The sequence below is a fragment of the Lathyrus oleraceus genome, chromosome 4, assembly GCF_024323335.1.
Source record: "Lathyrus oleraceus cultivar Zhongwan6 chromosome 4, CAAS_Psat_ZW6_1.0, whole genome shotgun sequence".
In the NCBI taxonomy this organism is placed as follows: domain Eukaryota; kingdom Viridiplantae; phylum Streptophyta; class Magnoliopsida; order Fabales; family Fabaceae; genus Lathyrus; species Lathyrus oleraceus.
The window spans coordinates 193,072,913-193,095,089 of record NC_066582.1 but is presented as its reverse complement, the minus strand read 5'-3'; the positions used below and the strand labels follow the sequence as shown (position 1 = coordinate 193,095,089).

The 22,177-nt window shown below is 31.9% G+C and overlaps 1 protein-coding gene across 1 annotated transcript; it reads right to left on the bottom strand.

Annotated features, from left to right (window-relative positions):
• Positions 1-628: 628 nt before the first annotated feature.
• LOC127074468 (uncharacterized) lies at positions 629-5,345 on the bottom strand. Its single transcript, XM_051015795.1, has 3 exons — positions 4,629-5,345; positions 3,844-4,489; positions 629-2,601 (listed from the first exon to the last, which is right to left on the bottom strand). The coding sequence occupies exons 1-3, from the start codon at positions 4,688-4,690 to the stop codon at positions 679-681; spliced, it is 2,631 nt and encodes an 876-aa protein (XP_050871752.1). The 5' UTR covers positions 4,691-5,345; the 3' UTR covers positions 629-678.
• Positions 5,346-22,177: the final 16,832 nt, after the last annotated feature.

Genomic DNA, 22,177 nt, shown 5'->3' with positions numbered 1-22,177 from the left:
TTTTTTTAAGAATGAGTTCAATATGCATGATTTTCTTTATATTTAAAATGCTTGCTATTATTAAGTGATTTGTAGTTGATTGAAGTCATGGCTGCACAAAATAATGTATGATAAATAAAAAAGAGTAAAACAATGTGTAAAATAAAAGAGTGAACGATAAATACCTTAAAATTTTACATGTTAATATCTGTAAAAGCAAAATAAGAAGAAAATTTTAAATAACTATAATTTAATAAAATAAAAAAAATTGCCTAAAAATTTAAAAATTCTACAATGAAATCCTTAACATTTATGTAACTTTTATTCTTAAACTAAAGTGTCCTCAATCATGAGATCCATGACATTTTTATTACTTTGAAGTTGCCATAAAATAAGTTTGAAATTAATTATTTTTGTGACAATATACACTACAGAAAAAGTCATTTCAATGAACTTTCAGATTTTAGAGTGTGGATTGAAAATTTTCGTAAATTTATCATGTGTGTTGAGAGTGTGATTAATATCGATTTTTTTTACTCAAATTATTATCTATTTTTTATAAATAATTTGCGGTGGCAGGATTCAAATATGAGATTTTTAGTTAAAAGAGCACACTCTCAAGAAAAAGTTAGCATGTTGTTAGTGCAAGTCAAGAAAAAGCTAGAGAATTTTGTATTTCATCTTAATAGCCATTTTTTCTTATTTTATTGACTGTGGCTCCCCAACAAAGAAGCTATTGAAGTTCTTTTCATCAGGACTAGATTTCATGCAAGTAACATCTTTTGGAACTAACAAATGAAGCCCTGAAAGATGGCCACCCCAGATATCATATGTGTACTCATCTGCAACTCCTATCTTTTTCGGTGCTAATACACTCTTTTGCTTGTCGAGTTTCGATCCCGGAGCTCGCCGACTTAAGCTAAAACTAGATGTTGACACCAACGACGGAGAAGGTATAGCCGGCATGGGAGGAGAAGCAGCACATAACATCTTAAAGGGTATACTAACATCACTTGATGAAGGTGAAGGTGAAACTGAAACTGAAACTTTAGGAGAAGCAGCATTGTCGATAAGGGATTTTACCGGAACCCTATGCTTCGAAGTATTTTTCTTGGAAGCAGATGTAGAAGCTTGAAATTTGTTATGATGTTGGAGTTGCTCTACATCAGGGGACAATGGCCTGGTGGATTTTGTTGATGCTGGGGCGACCGGGGACAAGGGTGATGAGGGTGTAGAATTTCCGCTTCGACTGCTTGAAACTTCAGACACTGCGGTTAACTTTGCACCAAAACTCTTATTATTCTTTTTCTTTCGTCTACCTTTTTCTTTTCCTGTTTTGATTTTTATCTCACTCTGTTGGGGTGGTTTCGTAACGACAGAGGTCTGAACTGCGGTTGTTGACGACTTTTCTTCCTTTGGAGTATCCAACAAAAGACTAAACTGTTTACGGTTTTCCGAATCCTTGTCAGAGGTTTCGCTTAGATCATATGAATAACTCACGCAGGTGGTGCGAATTGGCGAGGCTGTGCCTTTTCCAGCCGAGCAAACCATATTAGTCATTTTACCGGACATGGATAACTTATCCTTTCTCTGATTACAAGGCAGTACTAGCGGAGTTTTCCCGGAATGTTGTAACGTGATATGCACGGAGTTACTATCGTTCTTGCACAAGTAATCCAAGGACGCCATGAAAAATAAGGATGCAAACAGTATGATTCCAAGCAACCATTTTTTCACTCGCGTCCAAAACAAGAACTTCTTACAGTTACATAGCACGTCATAAGGGACACTCGCCTTCATTGGAATTAGAAAAATGCCAGAAGGTAAAGCAAGTTCAAGATCTCGATGTACCGTTGCTGCAGAGAAATCGGTTTGGTATGATATCAGAAGCTTTATCGACTCACCAGGATCAAGAGAAAAACCTTTACAATCTTGTATCTTAAAACCATCCAACCCACATTCTCTCCCAGAAACTCTCAATGTTTTCACCGCCAACGGCAAATCCCCCATGTTCTTCGCATATATCTCTTTCACTAAAGGCTGCGAGCAGACAGAAATCATGTCTTTCATGTGAAGTAAGGAATACAAAAGCGAGAAACTGAGGAGATTGTGCATTTGAAGATCAAAATTAACATTCTGAACATGCTCAGACCTCTCGAGTAAAGCTAGGGAACGCAGACCTCCAATGCCCCTTAAAGGTATCGACTCTATCCCGGTGAGATTGTTTCTGATCAACGCTGAACCATTCCATCTACATCGCTTGGATGGATAAAATATTATCGGCCCGAGGGTTGCATAATCATATGGGTGCACATATGCCTCTGTTACTGCACTCTCGGTCACCGAGAATCCATACTTTGCTGCAGAAATAACTTCATCTATGACTAAATTAGCAGCTGAAAAGTTTTGTATTATATCTTCCGGACCTCTGCATTCATCAACTATTTCTTCTGTGTTCAAGATAAGCTGCACCGTAACAGGATGATGGCTAGGATTCTTTACGGTGATCCACTTAGAGACATAACTTCCAACTTGAACCATTGGAAACAGCACCTCAACGTCTTCAAGCAGAGACACCCGATTTCCAAAAACTAATGCATCTACATCTGCTGTCTCTGTAACCTGCATATACAAGTAGCAAAATTATTAATTTTCATATGAAAGGAGTTCTTCTGCTATTTGTAGAAACACAAATAGGAAAATGACAGTATAGTAAAAGGAGACATAGCTGATTTATTATCTATCAGGAAAGAAAGAAACTATAAAAGGAGACATGTTTTCGAAAGGAAAAAACTCACATTTTACTGTCTACTCTCTAAACATCCTATAAATCATGACCTGTAATTACTAGAGATTAGATGTCCCAAATGTTGATGAACCTATGGTGACTAAATCGCAAAATAAGCTCCAAGAGATGTAAGTATGGTGAGGAGAAGCAGTCTATGTGATACTCAATGTTACTCCTATCAGTACTTAACTGGTACTCAAGTTTTCCTCATTACTTTGTCTTTAAACTGCCATATCTCGTACCCGCTATTGAAGCAGTCTGTACCTGTGCATCCTAGATTGGCATTAGTCAGGTTCACGGGCCAAACCAGCAAATGTAAGGACCATGGAATACCTTCCATGTGCAGGATGTTTGTCTATATTGATATTGAAAGGCATGTGGGCAAAAAAACGGATAAACATCCATGTCTTGTCTTCTAAAGGCGATTAGGTTAGAAACAATGTTATAGAAGCAGGTGAAAAAATCATTGGAGTACGCTTTCTTGGTCATGGTCTAAAACATCTTAGTAAGTCCAAACAGGGAATCAGTCAGGTTCAAGGGCCAAACCAACAAATGTGAGGACCATGACAAACCTTCCATGTGTAGCATGTTTGTCTATATAGTTATTGAAAGGCATATAGGCAAAGAAACAGATAAAAATTCATGTCTTGTCTTCTAAGAGCGATTAGGTTAGACACAATGATATAGAAGCGGGTGAAGAAATCATTGGAGTACACTTTCTTGGTATGGTCTTAACATCTTGGCAAATCCAAACAGGGCATTGTTGAAGTTATAGCTTCAATAATCCATAACCAAGAAATAACAAGCCACAGATCAGTTCGCACTTGATGGAATCAAGAGCGTACATAAGAACGCCTGATGGAATCATCATGCCTTTCATGCATCATATGAGCATAATACAGAACCATTGACAAAAAATGCTACTAGATTCATGTTGAAACTTATAATGGAGAATTTTATAGAGGGCAAATAATAGTATACTTGAGGTTTAGGTGATATAAACTATGATCTACAAAAGTGAAAACAATTCATCGACAAATATATTGAAAAAATATAAACAAAAGAAGCTACAATACCTTGACATTTGATGCCAATCCCTTGTTTCTCACCGCATACTCAGCTTTGGTTTTGTCTTTGCTTCCTACAAATGAAAGCCTTTGATGCTCGAAACAAATATGTGGTGCGTCTTCACACGGAATCTCAACCTGGGGACTAGTTGTGTCATTAGTAAGAACAACCAGTTTGCAGTTCTCTTGCAAGTTGGATACTTCCGGTGACATGTTATGTAAATCAGTGTGCAGATTATTACAATAAATAACGCCAACATGAATAACAGTATTAGGGAATAGCAATAGTCCTTTTATGCTCCTTGTCACCTCGCTATCTTGAGCTAATCCCACACAAAACGGACCATTGCACTGATTACCAGAACCTCCTAAAGAAGCTGCTTTAAGACTCGAAGGAGCGCGGAATGAATGTGCATCAGGACACACATTCTGAAAACCGTTGTGGATTGAAGGAGATGCAGAACCTAAACCGCCGCCACCACCAACAGTTCCTGAAAACCCCGAATTGCAATTTTTCACCGAAGACTCGCAAACATCATATTCTGGCGAACTCGGTCTCAAATTCGTAGAACACAACCCATATGCAGATAAACAAAAGAAGATACATAACAGAGCCACAAAACAATTGAATGTTTTGCCCTTGCACAACAATCCCCTAATCAAACCAAAAAATCACATTAAAAAAATTAGTTCAATCATCAAGAAAATTAATACTCAAACTAAAACTTCATTAGCAACAAATAAAGCATTAAAAAAAAAATCTATAGCAATCACTAATCACCTCCTTCACTTACATTTCAGCACAGAATCCAAAATTCAAATAGTGAATCAAAACCAAACAAACCCTGAATATCATAATTTATTAATCACTGAATAAAACAAAAGAAAGCTTCAAAATTGTTATAGGACCCATTTTTTACTAAAAGAAGTAGTGACAGATAAAAGCTACTACTACACTACAAAACTGAGTAATGATTAAAGAACATAAACTTTCACTCTCCACACAAATTTCATGTATTATACATTAAGAAAACAGAGAAACAAACGTATAAAACATTGTTGAAGTAATGATTTGTATACTTGAAGAAGAAGGAAAATTAATCCCTGTTCAAACCGTTACATAGACTTAAATTTATTACCATAAATACTACTTTAAAACATTATTAACACTATACCATAGTACATACTACACTAAGTAATCAAAAAACTCAAAAAAAAATTAAATTTACTAAATTAAATAAAGACCCTTTTCCAGTGAGAAGAGCATTGTGTTCAACTTTTCCAGAATCATAAACCCCAAGAAAAAAAATCAAGTCTTTTAGAAAAAAAAAAGAAAAAAAAGAACCAGCAAGTGAAAACTGAAAACTGAAAAGCCTACACACAGAAGAAAAAAAAAGTTGAGAAAGTGATGGAAGAAAGAAACGTAAGCAACGAAGAGTGAAGCGAAGAGACACAAAGACGGAGAAAAATATATGTAGAAAAATGGAGAGAGAGAAAGATGAGAGAGAGAGAGAGAGAGAGAGAGAGAGAGGTGGCGTACCGGGGGAGAGAGAACATGGTGGCGAGTGGGTTTGAAAGAGTGGGGATTAGGATTCGGAGCTCCATAGAGAAACAAGACCCATGAAATGTTGCAGCAAATGAAATGGATGGACGAAAAAGAAAGAATATTGTAATAGCTTTTTCACAAATATAAAATACACCAATCTTCTTCTCAACAAGACCAAAGCAAAATATACCATATAAAATTTTCTTTGCACAAACCATATTATATAGTGTTATTCTATATTAATAAAAAATAATAATGTTAATAATAATTAAATTTTAGTAATAAATTAATAGTTTTTTAAGTCTATAATTACAATTTTAAAATAGTGAGAAATACATGTATTTGATAGGTCAGGTTGCGTGTTCGATAATTTAACAAATGTGTTTATATATGCAATTAAGTTTTATTGACTAAGCGCCGTTTATAGCGCAAATAACGGATGCAGAGTTATATATGCTAACTCAGATGCACTGAATTCAATTCATGTTTATCAAGACTGAAATTGCGGTTTTTAGATCATGTCATTGTTTCTTGCGCATTGGTTGTCAAAATATATATATTTATTTTCAAAATTCTTTTCGGTTATTAATAATTAAAATTTTGGAATAAGTTAATAGTTTTTTTTTTTGTCTATAATCACAACTTAAATAATAGTGGCAAGTACATGTATTTGATAGGTTCGGTTACGTGTTCGATAATTCTTCAAATGCATTTGATTTTTGTAATTAAATTAATTTGACAAAATAAGAATAAGCAACATTCATAACGCAAATAATAGATGCAGAGTCACATTGGTTACGCACATGTATTTCATAGGTTGGGTTGCGTGTTCGATAATTCTTCAAATGCGTTTGATTTTTGCAATTAAATTAGTTTGACTAGATAAATATAAGTGTCGTTTATAGCGCAAATAACGGATGTAGAGTGACATAGGTTAACTAATGTGCACTGAATTCAATTCAACCTTATCAGGACTGAAATTGTAGTTCTTAGGTCTTGTCATTGTTTCTTTCGGACATGAGTGTCAAAATATATATTTTTTTTTAAGATTCTTTTCAATTACTAATAATTAAAATTTTAGAATAAGTTAATAGTTTTTAGTCGATAATCACAATTTAAAAGATAGTGACAAGTACATTGTATTTGATAAATTGGGTTGCGTGTTCGATAATACTTCAAATGCGTTTGATTTTTTCAATTAAGTTAATTTGCCTCGATAAATATAAGTGTTGTTCACAACGTAAATAACGGATGCATAGTCACACTGGTTAAGTCTAATGCATTGAATTCAATTAAAATTTATCAATATTGAAATTGTGGTTCTTAGGTCATGTCATTGTTTCTTAAACACATGAGTGTTAAAATATATATTTGTTTTCAAAATTCTTTTCAATTACTAATAATTAAATTTTTGGAATAAATTAATAGTTTTTTAGTCTATAATCACAATTTATATGATATTGGCAAGTACATGTTTTTGATAGGTTGGATTACGTGTTCGATAATTCTTCATATGCGTTTGATTTTTGTAATTAAATTAGTTTGACTCGATAAATATAAGTGTCATTTATAGCGCAAATAACGGATGCAGAATGACATAGGTTAACTCATGTGCACTTAATTCATTTCAAGCTTATCAAGACAGGAATTATGGTTCTTAGATCATGTCATTGTTTAATGCGCACATGAGTGTCAAAATATATATTTATTTTCAAAATTCTTTTCAATTACTAATAATTAAAATTTTGAAATAAGTTAATAGTTTTTTAGTTTATAATCACAATTTAAATGATATTGGCAAGTAGGTTGTATTTGATAAATTGGGTTGCGTGTTCCATAATTCTTCAAATGCATTAAATTTTTGCAATTAAATTAGTTTGATTAGATAAATATAAGTCTTATTTATAGCATAAATAATGGATGTAGAGTGACATAGTTAACTCATATGCACTAAATTCAATTAAAGTTTATCAAGACTGAAATTGTGGTTCTTAGGTCATGTCATTGTTTCTTGCGCACATGAGTGTATATATATATATATATATATATATATATATATATATATATATATATATATATATATATATATATATATATATATATATATATATATATATATATATATATATATATATATATATATATATATATATATATATATTTGATTTTAAAAAAAATCAATTATTAAAAATTAAAATTTTGGATTAAGTTAATTTTTTTTAGTCTATAATCACAAATTAAATGATAGTGGCAAGTACATTGTATTTGATATTTGATTTTAAAGTTCTTTTCAATTATTAATAATTAAAATTTTGGATTAAGTTAATTGTTTTTTAGTCTATAATCACAAATTAAATGATAGTGGCAAGTACATTGTATTTGATAGATTGGTTGCACGTTCGATAATTCTTCAAATGCGTTTGATTTTTGCAATTAATTTATTTTGAATAGATTAAGTACAAACGTTGTTTATAGCGTAAATAATATCTGCAAAGTGACATAGGTTAACTCTGATGCACTTAATTCAGTTTATGATTATCAAGACTGAGATTGTGGTTCTTCAGTCATCATCGTTTATTGAGCACATGGGTGTCAATATATATTTATTTTCAAAATTCTTTTCAACTACTAAAAATTAAAGTTTAGGAATAAACTAATAGCTTTTTAGTCTATAATCACAACTTAAATGATAGTGACAAGTACATGTATTTGATAAGTTGGGTTGTGTGTTCGATAATTCTTCACACGCGTTTGATTTTTGCAGTTAAATTAGTTTGATTAGATAAGTATAAGTGTTCTTTATAGCACAAATAACGGGTGCAAGATGACATACATAAACTATGTACATTAAATTTAATTCATGCTTATCTATATTGAAATTGCGATTATTAGGTTATGTTATTACTTCTTCTGCACATGGGTGTTAAAATATAGGTTTAACTTCTAAATAGTTTTAAATTTCTATTTTGTTTTGTTTATTTGTGACAAACATAAATCCTAGAGTATTTAGTTTAATTCATAGTTAGAAATAGATATAGTGTGTGCTTGTTTAAGTGTTGTTTATAGTACAAATAACGGGTGTAGGGTGACAGTTGTAAACCTTGACGTACCAAATTTAATTTATGCTTATCAATACTAGAATTATGGATTTTCAGCAAGAGGTTACAATTGCAAATCCGAATGCGCTTAATTTTTTTATGCTTATTAATACCAGAATTACAGTTCTTCGATCAAACCACCGCATTTTAGAAATGAAATCACATATATGACAAAATGTATTTTTTAAATTTGAAATCATTTTTAATTATTTTCTAGTTTTTTTAGTTGTAATAATGGAAACCAAAAAGTACTTAATTAAATTCATAATTATAAATAAATAAATAAAGGGTTTGTTTAAGTGTTGTTTATAACACAAATAACATGTGCAAAGTAACCATAGTAAATTCTAAAGCACAAAATTCAATGCATATTTATCGAAGACCATTATTACAGTTATTAAGCAACATTATCATTTCTTGCATATATAATCACATGAATATTTTAAAATAATTTTTTATTTAAAAATCCTATCTAATCATATCGTGAGTGTTTGTTCAAGCATTATTTATAACATGAATAACAAGTGGAGAGTGACTCTTGTAAATTAAAAGAACGGAATACATGTTTATTAAGACGGTAATTAAGATTTCTCATCCATGTCATCCCTTCTTGCAAAAGTAATCACATAGATTTCAAAAAAAAATTGTTTTTAAAATCATTTTTAATTATTTTTGGTCATTTTAAAGATGTTAAAATATATTTTTATTTTTAAAATCCTTTTTAATTACTTTCATATCTTTTTATTTGTAATAAATGTATATTTTATAGAGTATTTATTTTCGTTCTTATTTATAAATATAGTCACGGGTTGTTTCTACATTTCCGCACCAATAAATGTTTGTCTAGCAAAAGTCATAATTTATAGTTTCTCATTTTCACTACAAATTATGATATTGGATCTAAGTTTTGCTTTGGACATGGTTATCAATCAAGGATACAAATACACAAATATGTCATCCCTTTTTATTATAAGTCGTTTTGATATTTTCACAATTATTATATGAAAATGAGAAATTATAAAAGATTTTTAATATTATTCATTATTAATAGTATGGGAAAGATAAATTAAAAAAAAATGAAATAAAAAATAATAGGTGTGGGTGACAATTGCAAACCCTAATGCATCTAATTCAATTTATGTTCATCAATAGGGAAATTATGGATCTTCAAGTAGATGAGACACTTTAAATCGTAATGCACCGAATTCAATTTATACTCTTCAATACTAAAATTATGGTTCTTAAACCAGATCATCGTTCTTTGAAAATAAAATCACATTAATGATAAAAATATATTTTTAATCTAAACTCTTTTTTAATTACTTTCTCATTTTTTATTTGTGACAACTATAAATTATATAGTACTTAATTCAATTCATGATTATTGATAAATATAATAAGTGTTTATTTAAGTGTTGTTTATAACATAAATGACATGCTCCAACCATGATAAGTTCTAGAACACTTAATTCAATGCATATTTATCAAACACTGAAATTAAGGTTCATAAAACAACATTTTCATTTCTTAGATATGTAATCACATGGAAATTAAAATAACTTTTTATTTAAAAATCCATTTTTAATTACTTTAATTTGTGAAAGTCATAAATCCTAGAATGTTTAATTTATTTCAATTAAAATAAATATAGTGAGTGTTTGTTTAGACATTATTTAAAACACAAATAACGAATGCACAATGACTATTGTAAATTTAGAGCACCAGATTCAATACATACTTATCAAGGTTATGAGTCTTCTGATACTTTCACGAGCATTAACAAATATAATAATTATTATAAGAAAATAAGAAATTATAAAAAAAATTATAAAATTATCTTTTATTTTTAGTATAAGAAAATAAATTAAAATAAACAATAATAAATACTTAAAATATAATAGGAAAAATAGCAATGAGTTATTAGTATTATAAAATGAATTATAGTTTAATACATATAATTTTTTAAATCAACATATAATAAAAAAATAGAAAAAGTAATAACTTAAGTCATTAAAAGAAAGTAGTTTGGATTGGAATTAATGCTTTTCAGCCTCGCCACAACATTCTTATGTTTTGATTATATAGAATTTAAATTATATTGATTTAAAATTTTAAATCATATTTTTTATATATTGTAGTTGTAAACCCTAGAATATTAAGTTAATTTCATTTTCTATTGAAATGAAAATTTAAAAATGACAATTAAGAACTAATATAAAAGAATAAGACTATTTTAAAACCATATGAAAACTATAAAATTAAAAATATTAAATTGATTCAATTTATATTTACTTAAAAAATAATAAAATAACAAAAGTAAAAAATAAATGAACAAATTTTTTTTAAAAATAAATGAAATGGATTGAAACTATTGTATTTGAGCCACATCACCAACTTGTGTATATTACATGAATATCCATTCTTGGATACTAGTCTTCTCTTACCTATTTTGTTAAATAAATATAATATTTATATCCGTCTCATATTTGTGTCAGTATGCACTAGATAAATATTTGTGAATTTTAAGATATATGTTGATATTTATAAATATACATGGAAATTTTTATTGAACTTTTTAAAATTATAATTAACTAAAATAACTTTGTTTTCTTTTTAAAGACATATAAAAACAGTTTCAAATTTAGCACAAAATAATAATAATAATAATAATAATAATAAATCACATTCATTTTATTTCTTTTTTTATTATATAATTATACTAGATTCAATGAAATAATAATAATAATAATAATAATAATAATAATAATAATAATAATAATAATAATAACAATAAAAATAATAATAATTTCATATTAAAAAAATTAATGATAATAATAATTTTAGTTTCAACCAAATAATTTTAAAAATTATCAACAACAACGGATACACATATGTAGGAGTACCGACATGTATTTGATATGTTGATTGCGTGTTTGATAATTCTTCAAATGTGTTTGATTTTTGCAATTAAGTTATTTTGATTAGGTAAGTATGTGTGTCGTTTATAGCGCAAATAACTGGCGCAATTAAGTTATTTTGACTAGATAAGTATAAGCATCATTTATAGCATAGTAATAAATTCAATTAAGTTATTTTGACCAAATAAGTATAAGCATCATTTATAGCGCAAATAGAGGATGCAATTAAGTTATTTTGACTATATAAGTATCCATGTCTATTATATTGCAAATAACGAATGCATAGTGACATATGTAAACTTCTAATGCATTGAATTCAAATCATGCTTATCCAAGACTGAAATTGTGTTTCTTCGATCATGTAATCACTTTTTGCGTGCATGAGTGTCATGTAACACCATGTATAATATAAATATAGAATAATATCATACATAATATTAATTGGTACTGATATAACATAAGTGTCTAACGATATTATTTATATAGATATCCAATATACTCAAATCACAACCTAAGTTATCTTTACTAATTCCATTCACCTGGCTATAAATTTAGGTTTACTCTCACTTATCATCATTATAACTTTATTTATGCATTATTCATTCAATACATACACATCATAATATTATACGTGAAACACACATAATAGTTCATTACCATATAGGACTTTCTGAGCAAAGGTTTCTCACCATATAGGACTTTCGGAATAAAGGTTCCTCACTATTATCCAATCAATAGTCAAAATATAATCATGGTTTCTCTTTACCAAGAGGTAGGGTATTAGACTCGCTTTCCAATGTATCCAACCTCACATCAATCGGAGTTACGAAATCTGTTTTATGTGAAAATAGGAAAACAAGTCATTGCACAAGTCATAAGCATACATGATAGTATAACATCATCAATCAAGTAGTAATTGGAATTCATATATGGTTTCCTCACAATTTCTTCAATTAACTTGCTAAATAAGCATTATGCGAAGTTGTCATGCAACCTGCTTCAACCTAAGCTAACTCACTTACACGATGCATAGTAAGCGTACGTCCGGTCATCCTATGTTAGGATTACCCGGATCAAACGGGAAAATTTGAGTGGAATAAGAACATGTAACTCCTTTGTGTTATAGTTTTTCGTGTTAGCTTTCTAACACATCTGACCCCGTATTATTTCGAGTTACGAAACTCAAGATACGCTAATTTTAACTCTACATTTCCACAGAGTCAATGGTAATCGATTACCAGTATGTGGTAATCGATTATCAGTCCTTAAAATAGACTAAAACCCCAATTTTAAGTTGGTAATCGATTACCAATATTTGGTGATCGATCAACATAACATCTAGGCTGAAAAATGCCAAGTTTTATGCATACAAATCACTTCCAAACCATTCCCCATCAACCCTAATCATGTTCTAACATGCCCAAGCATCTCATACCTTAAATTCAACCTCATGCAATGAAATACAATATGTTTATTCACATATCCTCATAAATCAACACAACATCAACCTTGTAGATTAGCAACAACAACGATAACAATAAGAATAAATTATGCCTCAAGGAACAACAACAACTACAACATAATTTCAATACTCAACAACACATCATCAACATCAATACACGTATAATCATAACACATACACCCAACATCATATATCATGGATTAACAACCGTAGACATGCAACACACAAAGAAGATCATGTATCAAACCTGAATTTCACAAACATAAAAAGAATCATAAAATCCTAACTCCCAAAATTCATGCAAATTTCCCCAAAAGCTAGAGCTATCTAAGAACTCACCTCTAACCATGAAGATGATGAATAAATTGAGATAAAGTTGGTGATGATGATGATCCTTCCATGAGTTCTTCTTCTTCTTCTTCTTCTTCCACTTTCCCTTATTTCTCTCTTTCCTCTTCTTTCTTTACCAACTTTGACAAAAAATGAGGAAATGAATGGAAAAGAGAGTGTCATACCCCAATTTTACTCCTCCATCTATTCATATCATTAAGGCTAGTTTATTTCAGATTTCATCTATTTAGTTTATAGAATTCATTTTCATTTGTCAAAATCATATGAGTCATGGAATTAGTACCATTTCATTAGCTCTCATCATGAATATAATACATAAGCATTAGTTCACATTCATTCAATAAAGTCAAAATAAAGCCAACCATTGACTTGATACTTTGCATCCTTATGCATTATCCTTTCGTTCATTGCATTGTGTATTGGCATGATCATTAGCATAATAGGTTTAATGTAGGTTATAAAGGTTTTACATTCCTTTTTATTCATTTACATTGTTGCTTTTTGCACACCTAAGGTCTATCTCATTTTGTTTATTGCATATTTAACTTGCTTGTCATGAGAAACATAAGAAAATAATATCTTGTGAACCAAGTTTTGTTTCTTTTGGATATATTTCCTTAGTTTAGGTAACTTTGTTTTTCACTAGTTCCTTTGTCATCCCTAAGTATATTATAAACATTCCTTATAAAGCATGATGGCCATTTCTTTTGGACATTTGAATTTAGGAGCATTGTGTGTAAACTTTTTTTATTCGTATTAATCTAACAAATTTTTGTCCTTACAATATAGAAAGTGTTATATACATCATATGGTACAAATGCATCAAAATGCTACAAATGTGCAAAGTTTCTATTGTTCTTTTACAAGCTACAAGGAAGCTCATTACAATTTTTCTAAGGAACACAAAGATGGTACAAGGTGTTTGAGTCCTAATTAAGACCTATTCCTAATGGAATATAAACTAATAAATAGTTCTTCCAAGCCAAGAAAATGAGGAGTTCTTCTTCATGCCAAGATTCCCTCAGATGTGGTTCCTTTTCTTCACCATGTTTTTGCCTTGCAACACTAGACACTAAACATGCCAATCACAACTCAATGAAGCATCAAGCATCAAGATTCAAGTTGCCCAGATTTCAAAGTTATGGTACCAAAGCAACTCATGACAAGCACCACATTAAATTTGCACAAAAAAGCATTAAAGTAAGTCCAAATAGGTATCAAAATGCAAAGTGCACAAGACATGGTGTTAATTTAAAAAATAAAAAAAGGTTTCCAAGCATCAAAAGACACAAAAAATGGGAAATTTGAAAAGGTTTGGAAGCTTCATCAATAATTAAGGATCACAAGGTCACGTTTTAAAGGATTCAAGCAATATTTTTCAATAAAAAATAGACAAGTTCATGAGGGAATCAGATTGCACATTTAAATATTGAGGTCATCCATTTGAGGGACCACCTGAATTTCTAGAATTCTACCTATTTCACTACAAACAAAAATTCCAGTCAAGCCAATCCCTGATTTACCCTTGATCGAATCTACTGGTCCCCACAAATCTGGAAGAAGTTTTCTCCTCTAACTGAATTCGATCATATTCTAAGCCAACTCATGAATTTCCCACACATGTGAAGGAATATTCTTATTCCTTCACATGATTTCAGAGCTCCTGATTTCCCCTATAAATTGAGCTAATCATTGAGTAATGATACACACCAGAGTCCACAACCAAGCTCTACAAGAAATTATCCTCAACCTTAACCTAAAAAGCTCTTGCTGAGACTTATTAAGCTTCAAAATGAAGCTCATATAAGCCGAGCTTAGCTAAACCCTCGCACCATAGAAATTACAGAAGAAGAAGAGGTTGAGGAATCAGACTTGAGGAAAACCAAAGGTGATATTTCCTTGTTGGTGCTCCGTCATGCGCATTTGTTTCCCTCTGCATCTTTAATTTGCTTTAATTGTTGCTCATGTTGTAGTTTGTAACTTGTAACCTCCATGAATCACTAATGAGAATGTGGGTTTAAGATTGAGGCGAGGTTTATATGTTACTTGATTGTGTTGTTTTGTTTGCTTGGTTGCTTTCATTTCACCATTGGTGTTTCTTGTGATTTGTAAAACTTTTTGTTTCGATATTAGGGTTTTATTGTGGGAATTTTGATCATGTTTTATATGAGTAAGAAGATTGAGTTAAAGCCTTGTTTTTTAGGCTTTGTATGCTTGATATGTTTGTTTTAGGGTACTGATTAATCTTTGCTTTCATGAGAGACAATGGTTTAGAGGAGTGTGGCAGTCAGAGTAAGGGGCCTTGATCCGGGTCAGACCAAACTCGGATTCGCTCCCAATTTAAACCGGTCTAGGATGGAATCTGTTTTTTTTGTTATTTCTATGGGCCTTGCCCATCTGGCTTGGGCGCACCCCCTGGTGCCAATAGACCCATATGAGTTGTTTTCTTTCTTTAGTTTTTTTTAATCATTTATTTATGCAATAGTTTTTTTTGTAAAAAAAAAAGAACATAACCCTTTCATATATATATATATATATATATATATATATATATATATATATATATATATATATATAGAGAGAGAGAGAGAGAGAGAGATTAAATTTGTAATAGTAAGATGTTTAATTGTTTTCTTTTTATTATTTCACTTTATTTTTCTTTATCAAAATAAAATAAAAAAACTAAAATAATTATTTAGATGCAAGTCGTAGGATTTCTTTTCTTTTCTTTTCATCAAGATACTCAAAAGACCAAAAAGGAATTTATTTAAGAGTTAACTTTTTAGAAATAATCTTGATTCAATTGTTGTTTGAATTGTTTGATCCTTATTGATTATGTGAGTCCTTGTGTGTTTATACTTGATCCATTGATTCTTTAGCCTTTCACTTAGACTATATTGATTGTTAAACAAGATAAAAGTGAATGTATGATAAAATCAATCTTTTGCAATAAGATTCAAACGCTTTATTGACATCAAGTCCTTTCCTTAAGTCCCTACCCCTTTCTTACCACAAATTCAACCATCATTTTTCCATCAACCATTTTACTATCGATCAAACCATTTCACAAATCATTTTCAAACTAACATGAATCAAACCTTGATCCTTATAGAGTGAATTTACTTAATTCAAATTAAATAATGATTATCTTAGTTTCACAACAAATTGGATTAAAAGGGATTGATTAGGTGTAGACCTTCTCTTTCCCTGAATATTTTGACATTGTTGTCGAGATCCATGTCCGAACACTCGTCTTCCGTGTTAAAACACAATAATTAATTAAATTCAGTTGGTTCTCCTATAGAAGAAAAATGATTGATTAGGTGTAGACCTTCTCCTTCTCCGATTATTTAGATACTGGTTGTAGAGCTTGATGTGCGAATAATCACCTTCTGTTAATGAATATTGACTTAATTCACCATACATTTTTTTCATAATAAATTTGAAGAAAAAGGATTAATTGGGTCTAGACTTGCTTTTCCCCCGAGTATTTGGACACTGTTGTAGAGCTCCATGTTTGAATACCCGTCTTCTGCCTAAAAACTTTCATCATATCAAACCTATCTTTTCTCTCCATCGTGAGATTGAAAACCTTTTTTCTTACCAAAGAGTGTTGTTTAATCCCTCCTACTGCGATGCAAACGGACGCTGTAAGCCTCCAATTGTGAGCAGTGTTTTATCACTAGAACATAATCTAAACATTTGCTCGCTAAAATCGACCAACAAACAAACATTTGCTATGAAGAACTACATAACTTTGAATTCCTCATTGTACCTAAGGATACGTAGGAGTGAGACCCACAATCTCGTCAAACACCATAATAAAAACCTTTTTGCGACCCCTTTTTTGTTCCTTTTTGCACTTTTAATTACTCAAAGAAAACAAATAACGTAAGTTAACATTCTAATCTTAAATCTAACTTAAAGGTTCCCGTTGAGTATAACGGGCGTGAGGGTGCTAATACCTTCCCATTGTGTAATCGACTCTCGAATCAGAATTTGGTTGTGATGACCATTTTCTTTTTTTTAAGGGTTTTATGGATATTTTCACTTTCCTTTTTTGAATAAATAAAGTTCGGTGGTGACACTGTTATTTAGAGCGTGTGAGTGCTCATGGTCATTTTTTTTTGCGCCGCGACAACTTGGGACTTTGCTCCAACAAGAGAGAGTCAAGCCCAATTTGGTTAACTTTGTCATTAAATTGTTAACCTTGCTAATTGTTTTCTTTTATCCGCTCTATCTTATTATGTGTTGTTTCTTCTACCTGTATATCTATTATGGGGGATCTCTGATTATTGGCAACGAGGGATATATTCTCTATACCCGAGTCTGAGGTAAAACTTAAGTATAAGATGGTGGTTGCATATTGTTCAACCTGAGAGACTTAGCACCCGTTGGGTTGGCATGAGAACCCCGCCTATAGTAGATCATATTGAGAATACCATTGTTTAATGAGTAGTTTATGGCGATAATGTTTTTAATTAGGTTTGATGACTCTAGGGACATATTAGAACCTTGGAGTCGATGGTAGAGTAGTATGGACCTGCGAGACTTAGGACTCATTGGGTCAATACAAATACCTCACTTAGAGTAGATCTCTATGGGGGTATGGTTGTCTAACGAGTAGTAGTTATGGCGACTGTGTTTCCAAGAAGAATCCATGACTCTGGAAACTTACCACCATATAGCCTACCATTTGGGGTTCAAGTAATCAAAGACACCTATACTTTCTCTATGCATTGCATTGTCATTATCATAACACTTAGAATTTGCATCTTTGTGTCCATGGAATCTATAGAAGTTACAGTTGTTACGAGAATTGAGAAGTATGGATTCATATAGGAAGATTACATACCCATTCCAGTAAAAGACTCCCAAGCTATAAGGGTTGAAAGAGTTGAGTTCCAAAGTAACCCTATCAATAGAAATGACTTCAGGGTCAATTACGGAAACCTCCTTGCCTTACTCAATGAAGAAATTGATCCCTGAGCTCTCTTGATTCTACCTCAGTTCTATCATCCTCCTTTGAGGTGTTTTACTTTCCAGGATTTCCAATTGGCTATGACATTGTAAGAGGTTGAGCATATTATGGGCCTCCCTATGAAAGACAAGTCTATGTTCACTAGTTTGGGAGAGCTTCCAAAACCCGATTTGGTATTTGCTGCTCTCTACATGACTAACCAAGATGTGATGGCAAACATAGGACCTAAGGGAAACACTCTGAGTTTCTCTACTAAATTCTTGATGACAAAACCATCAATGTTTGCAGATGAAGAGAAGTGGGATGCCTTCAAGGAAGTACTAGCATAACTCATTTATGGGATCATTATGTTTCCCAACATTTATGACTTTATTGACATGCCACCCATTTGTGTGCTACTAACTCAGAATCTAGCACCAACATTGCTAGAAAATATCTATTACTACCTCACCCTTAGACATGAGAAGAAGGATGGGACAATTTTGTGTTTTGTTCCATTACTACACAAATGGTTCATATCCCACTTTCCAAATAAGGGATCCTTCATGGAGAACAAGGATAACATTAATTGGTGTAAAACCCCAATTTTGACCCTAAGATCCCTCATGCTATCTCATCATATGCATTGGCTTAAGGATCACACCTTAGCATTTTCCTTACCCCTCATTCATTGGTGTAGCACCTCAAATTTGCACCCTACCTTTTGTGCATACATTTTCATATTAGGTCATTAACATAACATAGTCTATTGCATAACATTGCATTGTCCTTTGCCCAAGTGCAAGTCATCAGACAAGATTAGGTCAAACTGGTCAGGAGATCAGGTCAAACAAGCAAGCATGTGCCATTGCCATTGGGACAAAGCCCTAGGGTTGATTTATCAAGTTCATATGGTCTAAGGATCATTTTGAAATGGTTTGGCCAAAGATTGGATGCTCAGAAGTCATCAGTCAAGCTGAATTTCAGCTGAAACCCTAGAAGGTCAACTGTGGTCAACTGTGGTCGACTGTGCCTGATTTTATGGATTGGAAGGTGTGAGATGGTTTGAAAGGCCTCATTCATGTCCATACAAGTCTCATTTGACATACCAAAGATCAAGGTTGAAGAAAATAAAGTCAGACAAGAAGTTTCCAAAATTGGCAGGTGACCTGTAATTTCAACTGCCCAAAATGGAAAGTTTTTCTCCTTCAAATTACTTCATCATACAAGCTTCAAATGGAATTTTGTCCAACATGAAAGTTGAAGATCTTGTTCTCACCATTCCAAAAAGTCCAAGAACATGAAATTCCCATATGTGGTTGGCAAGATATGGTCCATTCATTTTCAGAAAATGCCTAAATTCAAAGTGCCATAACTTTCACATGGAATGGCCAAATTGGTTGATTTTTCTTTGAGCAAACCACATTTAATATGAACTTTCATGGTGCATCATTGCATTTCATCAAAAATTATCATAGCAAAATGGCATTTTTTAAGTGAACTATTTAGCATTTTTGGTGTGAAAAGGTGATTTTGAGCATTACATGGAATTTGCACATGGGACCAATTGCAACACATCCAAAATGGCATTTTAGACTTGCTTGAACCAAATTTGGACTGATACATTGACTGGTTTGGAAAAGGGCATTTTGGCCACTTTGATTGAAAATGCACATTATGCTAATCACTTCCATTTGCTTAATCTTGATTAAATTTTGGATTAGTGTGAGGTATAAAGAGATAATTATAACTGTTTCTCATAATCACATTCCATTTTTTCAGATCCAAAACAAAAAATCTCACAATTCTCTCATTTTCTCTCAATTTCACACACACTTTTTCTTCATTGTTCATCAAGAATTCACCATTGCTTTTGCCATTTCTTTGTGGAATCATCATCTGTAGGTATTCTTGGATTGCTGTTTGAAGCCATTGGAGCAAGAATCGTGCCAAAACCACAGCTGTTGACACAACTTCACTTCCATGACAGTTGGAGAATTCGTCAACCTGGAGCGTTGCTGAGCTACGAAACGTGTGCCAATCATCTCCCTATGCATTGTATTGTTGCTGTTTTCATCAATTGGAACCTAACACTCACAGATTCGAGCACTGCACATCAAGAAGGTACGAATTCGATTCTCACCATTCTCAAAATCATGATGTGGTTCTGGTAGAGCGTAGATTGTAGAGTGCAACGCAAGTTGTAGAAGTGAAATCCATAAAGATTTGAGAGAGAAATCTTGAATTGAATTTTTTATGTGAAACCTTTTCTTGCTCGATCCGTTCTGTATCTTAGGAATTAGGAAATTTCATGTTGATATTGATGATGTACACGATTAGACGATTCCAACGGTATACGATTTGTTCATTTTGGTGCAAGATTCGTGCATTTGGATTTTCTGGTTTTATGTTGAAGAACACGTGAAATTCTGGAAAAATCGCGTGTTAGATCTTGTTTGCCACGGCCTGAATTTGAAAATGTGTTTCCCTCCAAACCGAGCCAATCACAGCGCGCCATGCAGTTTAATGAAACTGCATCGTTTTGGCCAGGCGCATGAGAATTACGGAAATGCCATTGCTTCATTTTAATTCATTTTAGGTTTTAAATAATTATTTCAATTTCTAATCAATCTTCCAAAAATCACAATTAAATCATGGATTATCCAAATTGAGTGAGGATTTTTGCATTGATCTCCAAATTTTCTCTAGTTTTTTTTAGGTATGATAGTCAAAGTTGTGCCTGGTGAATTTTTTGACTTTGTCTAATGCCGTTGATATGTGTGTTTCAATTGTATGTTTCACCATTTTAATCATGAAATCTTGATGCCTTAGCCAAAATGCATGAAATTTTATAGGCATGTTCTTGATTCTTTTCTGGTGATTTTGATGTATAGTTTGCTATTTTTGAGCTTATGGTTCGAGAGATATGATGTGTTGAAGTTGAGTGTGACAATGTGTGTCACACTATGTTATGTCAACTTCATGAATTTTGTTTCCATGCCTATGCTTTGCCATTTGCTCCCAATTTTTGCATGAGACACCATCTGTATGTCTAGTTTTGCCATGATTTTTTGTAGGAATTGTTGAGCCATTTCCTATTTGATTGGGATTTTTGCTTGCTGTTTAGACATTTTAAGGGTTTTCTTGAGTGATTAACTTCCATGCTATGTGAAATTTCCATACCTTATCATATGAAGATGAAACTTGGAGGGGTGTTTCTTAACATGCTTAACTTCACTTTGGATTGGGTTCCATTCATTTCTCATTTGTTGTCACTATTTTACATTTGCTTGAAGTTGACACATGCTTTGCGACCTAGTTTGGATTGATTTTTGCATGTCCTGACTTGTTGAATTTAATTTCCTTACTTCCTTTTGTCCAAATAGCATGAAATTTGACATGAAGCTCATTGAATGTGTTCTGTTTAGACTTGAATTTTTGTGGAATTTATTGAGCTCTTTTGGTATTTGTTTGATTGTGATCATTCTGTTTGCTCATATGTGGTTCATACTTGCCTAGTTTGACTTAAATTGTGCATGAAATGGATTTGGTGCATAGTTTAGATGTGAGACCAATTAGATTCTCTTCTTAATTGATTTATCTTGGTTTTGATCATTTTTCACTTGCTGTTTTTGGTTTTTCATCTCCTTTTGGCCCTAGTCTTGGACTAGTGGTTTGTGATCTCACTTTTGAGTTGTGTTTCAGGTTAATAGCACAAATGGCCTATGCTTGATGATGTGCCTCCATTGGAGTTGACTTGTGACTTGTATATAGCTAATTTTGACTTTGTTTTGCAGGGTTTGATACTTGAGTTTGAGCCTTAATGGCTTGCACCTTTGTGCATTGGCTTGTATTTGTCTGTGTATAGTTAATTGTGAACCATTTGTTGTTTAGTTCTGTGATTGGCATACTGATTGTATTTGATTGATTTCAGGTACATTAGTTGCTAATATTGCTTTGCTTTGCTTGATAAGCAATTTGCACTGAGGTATAACATTCTTGTCTCCA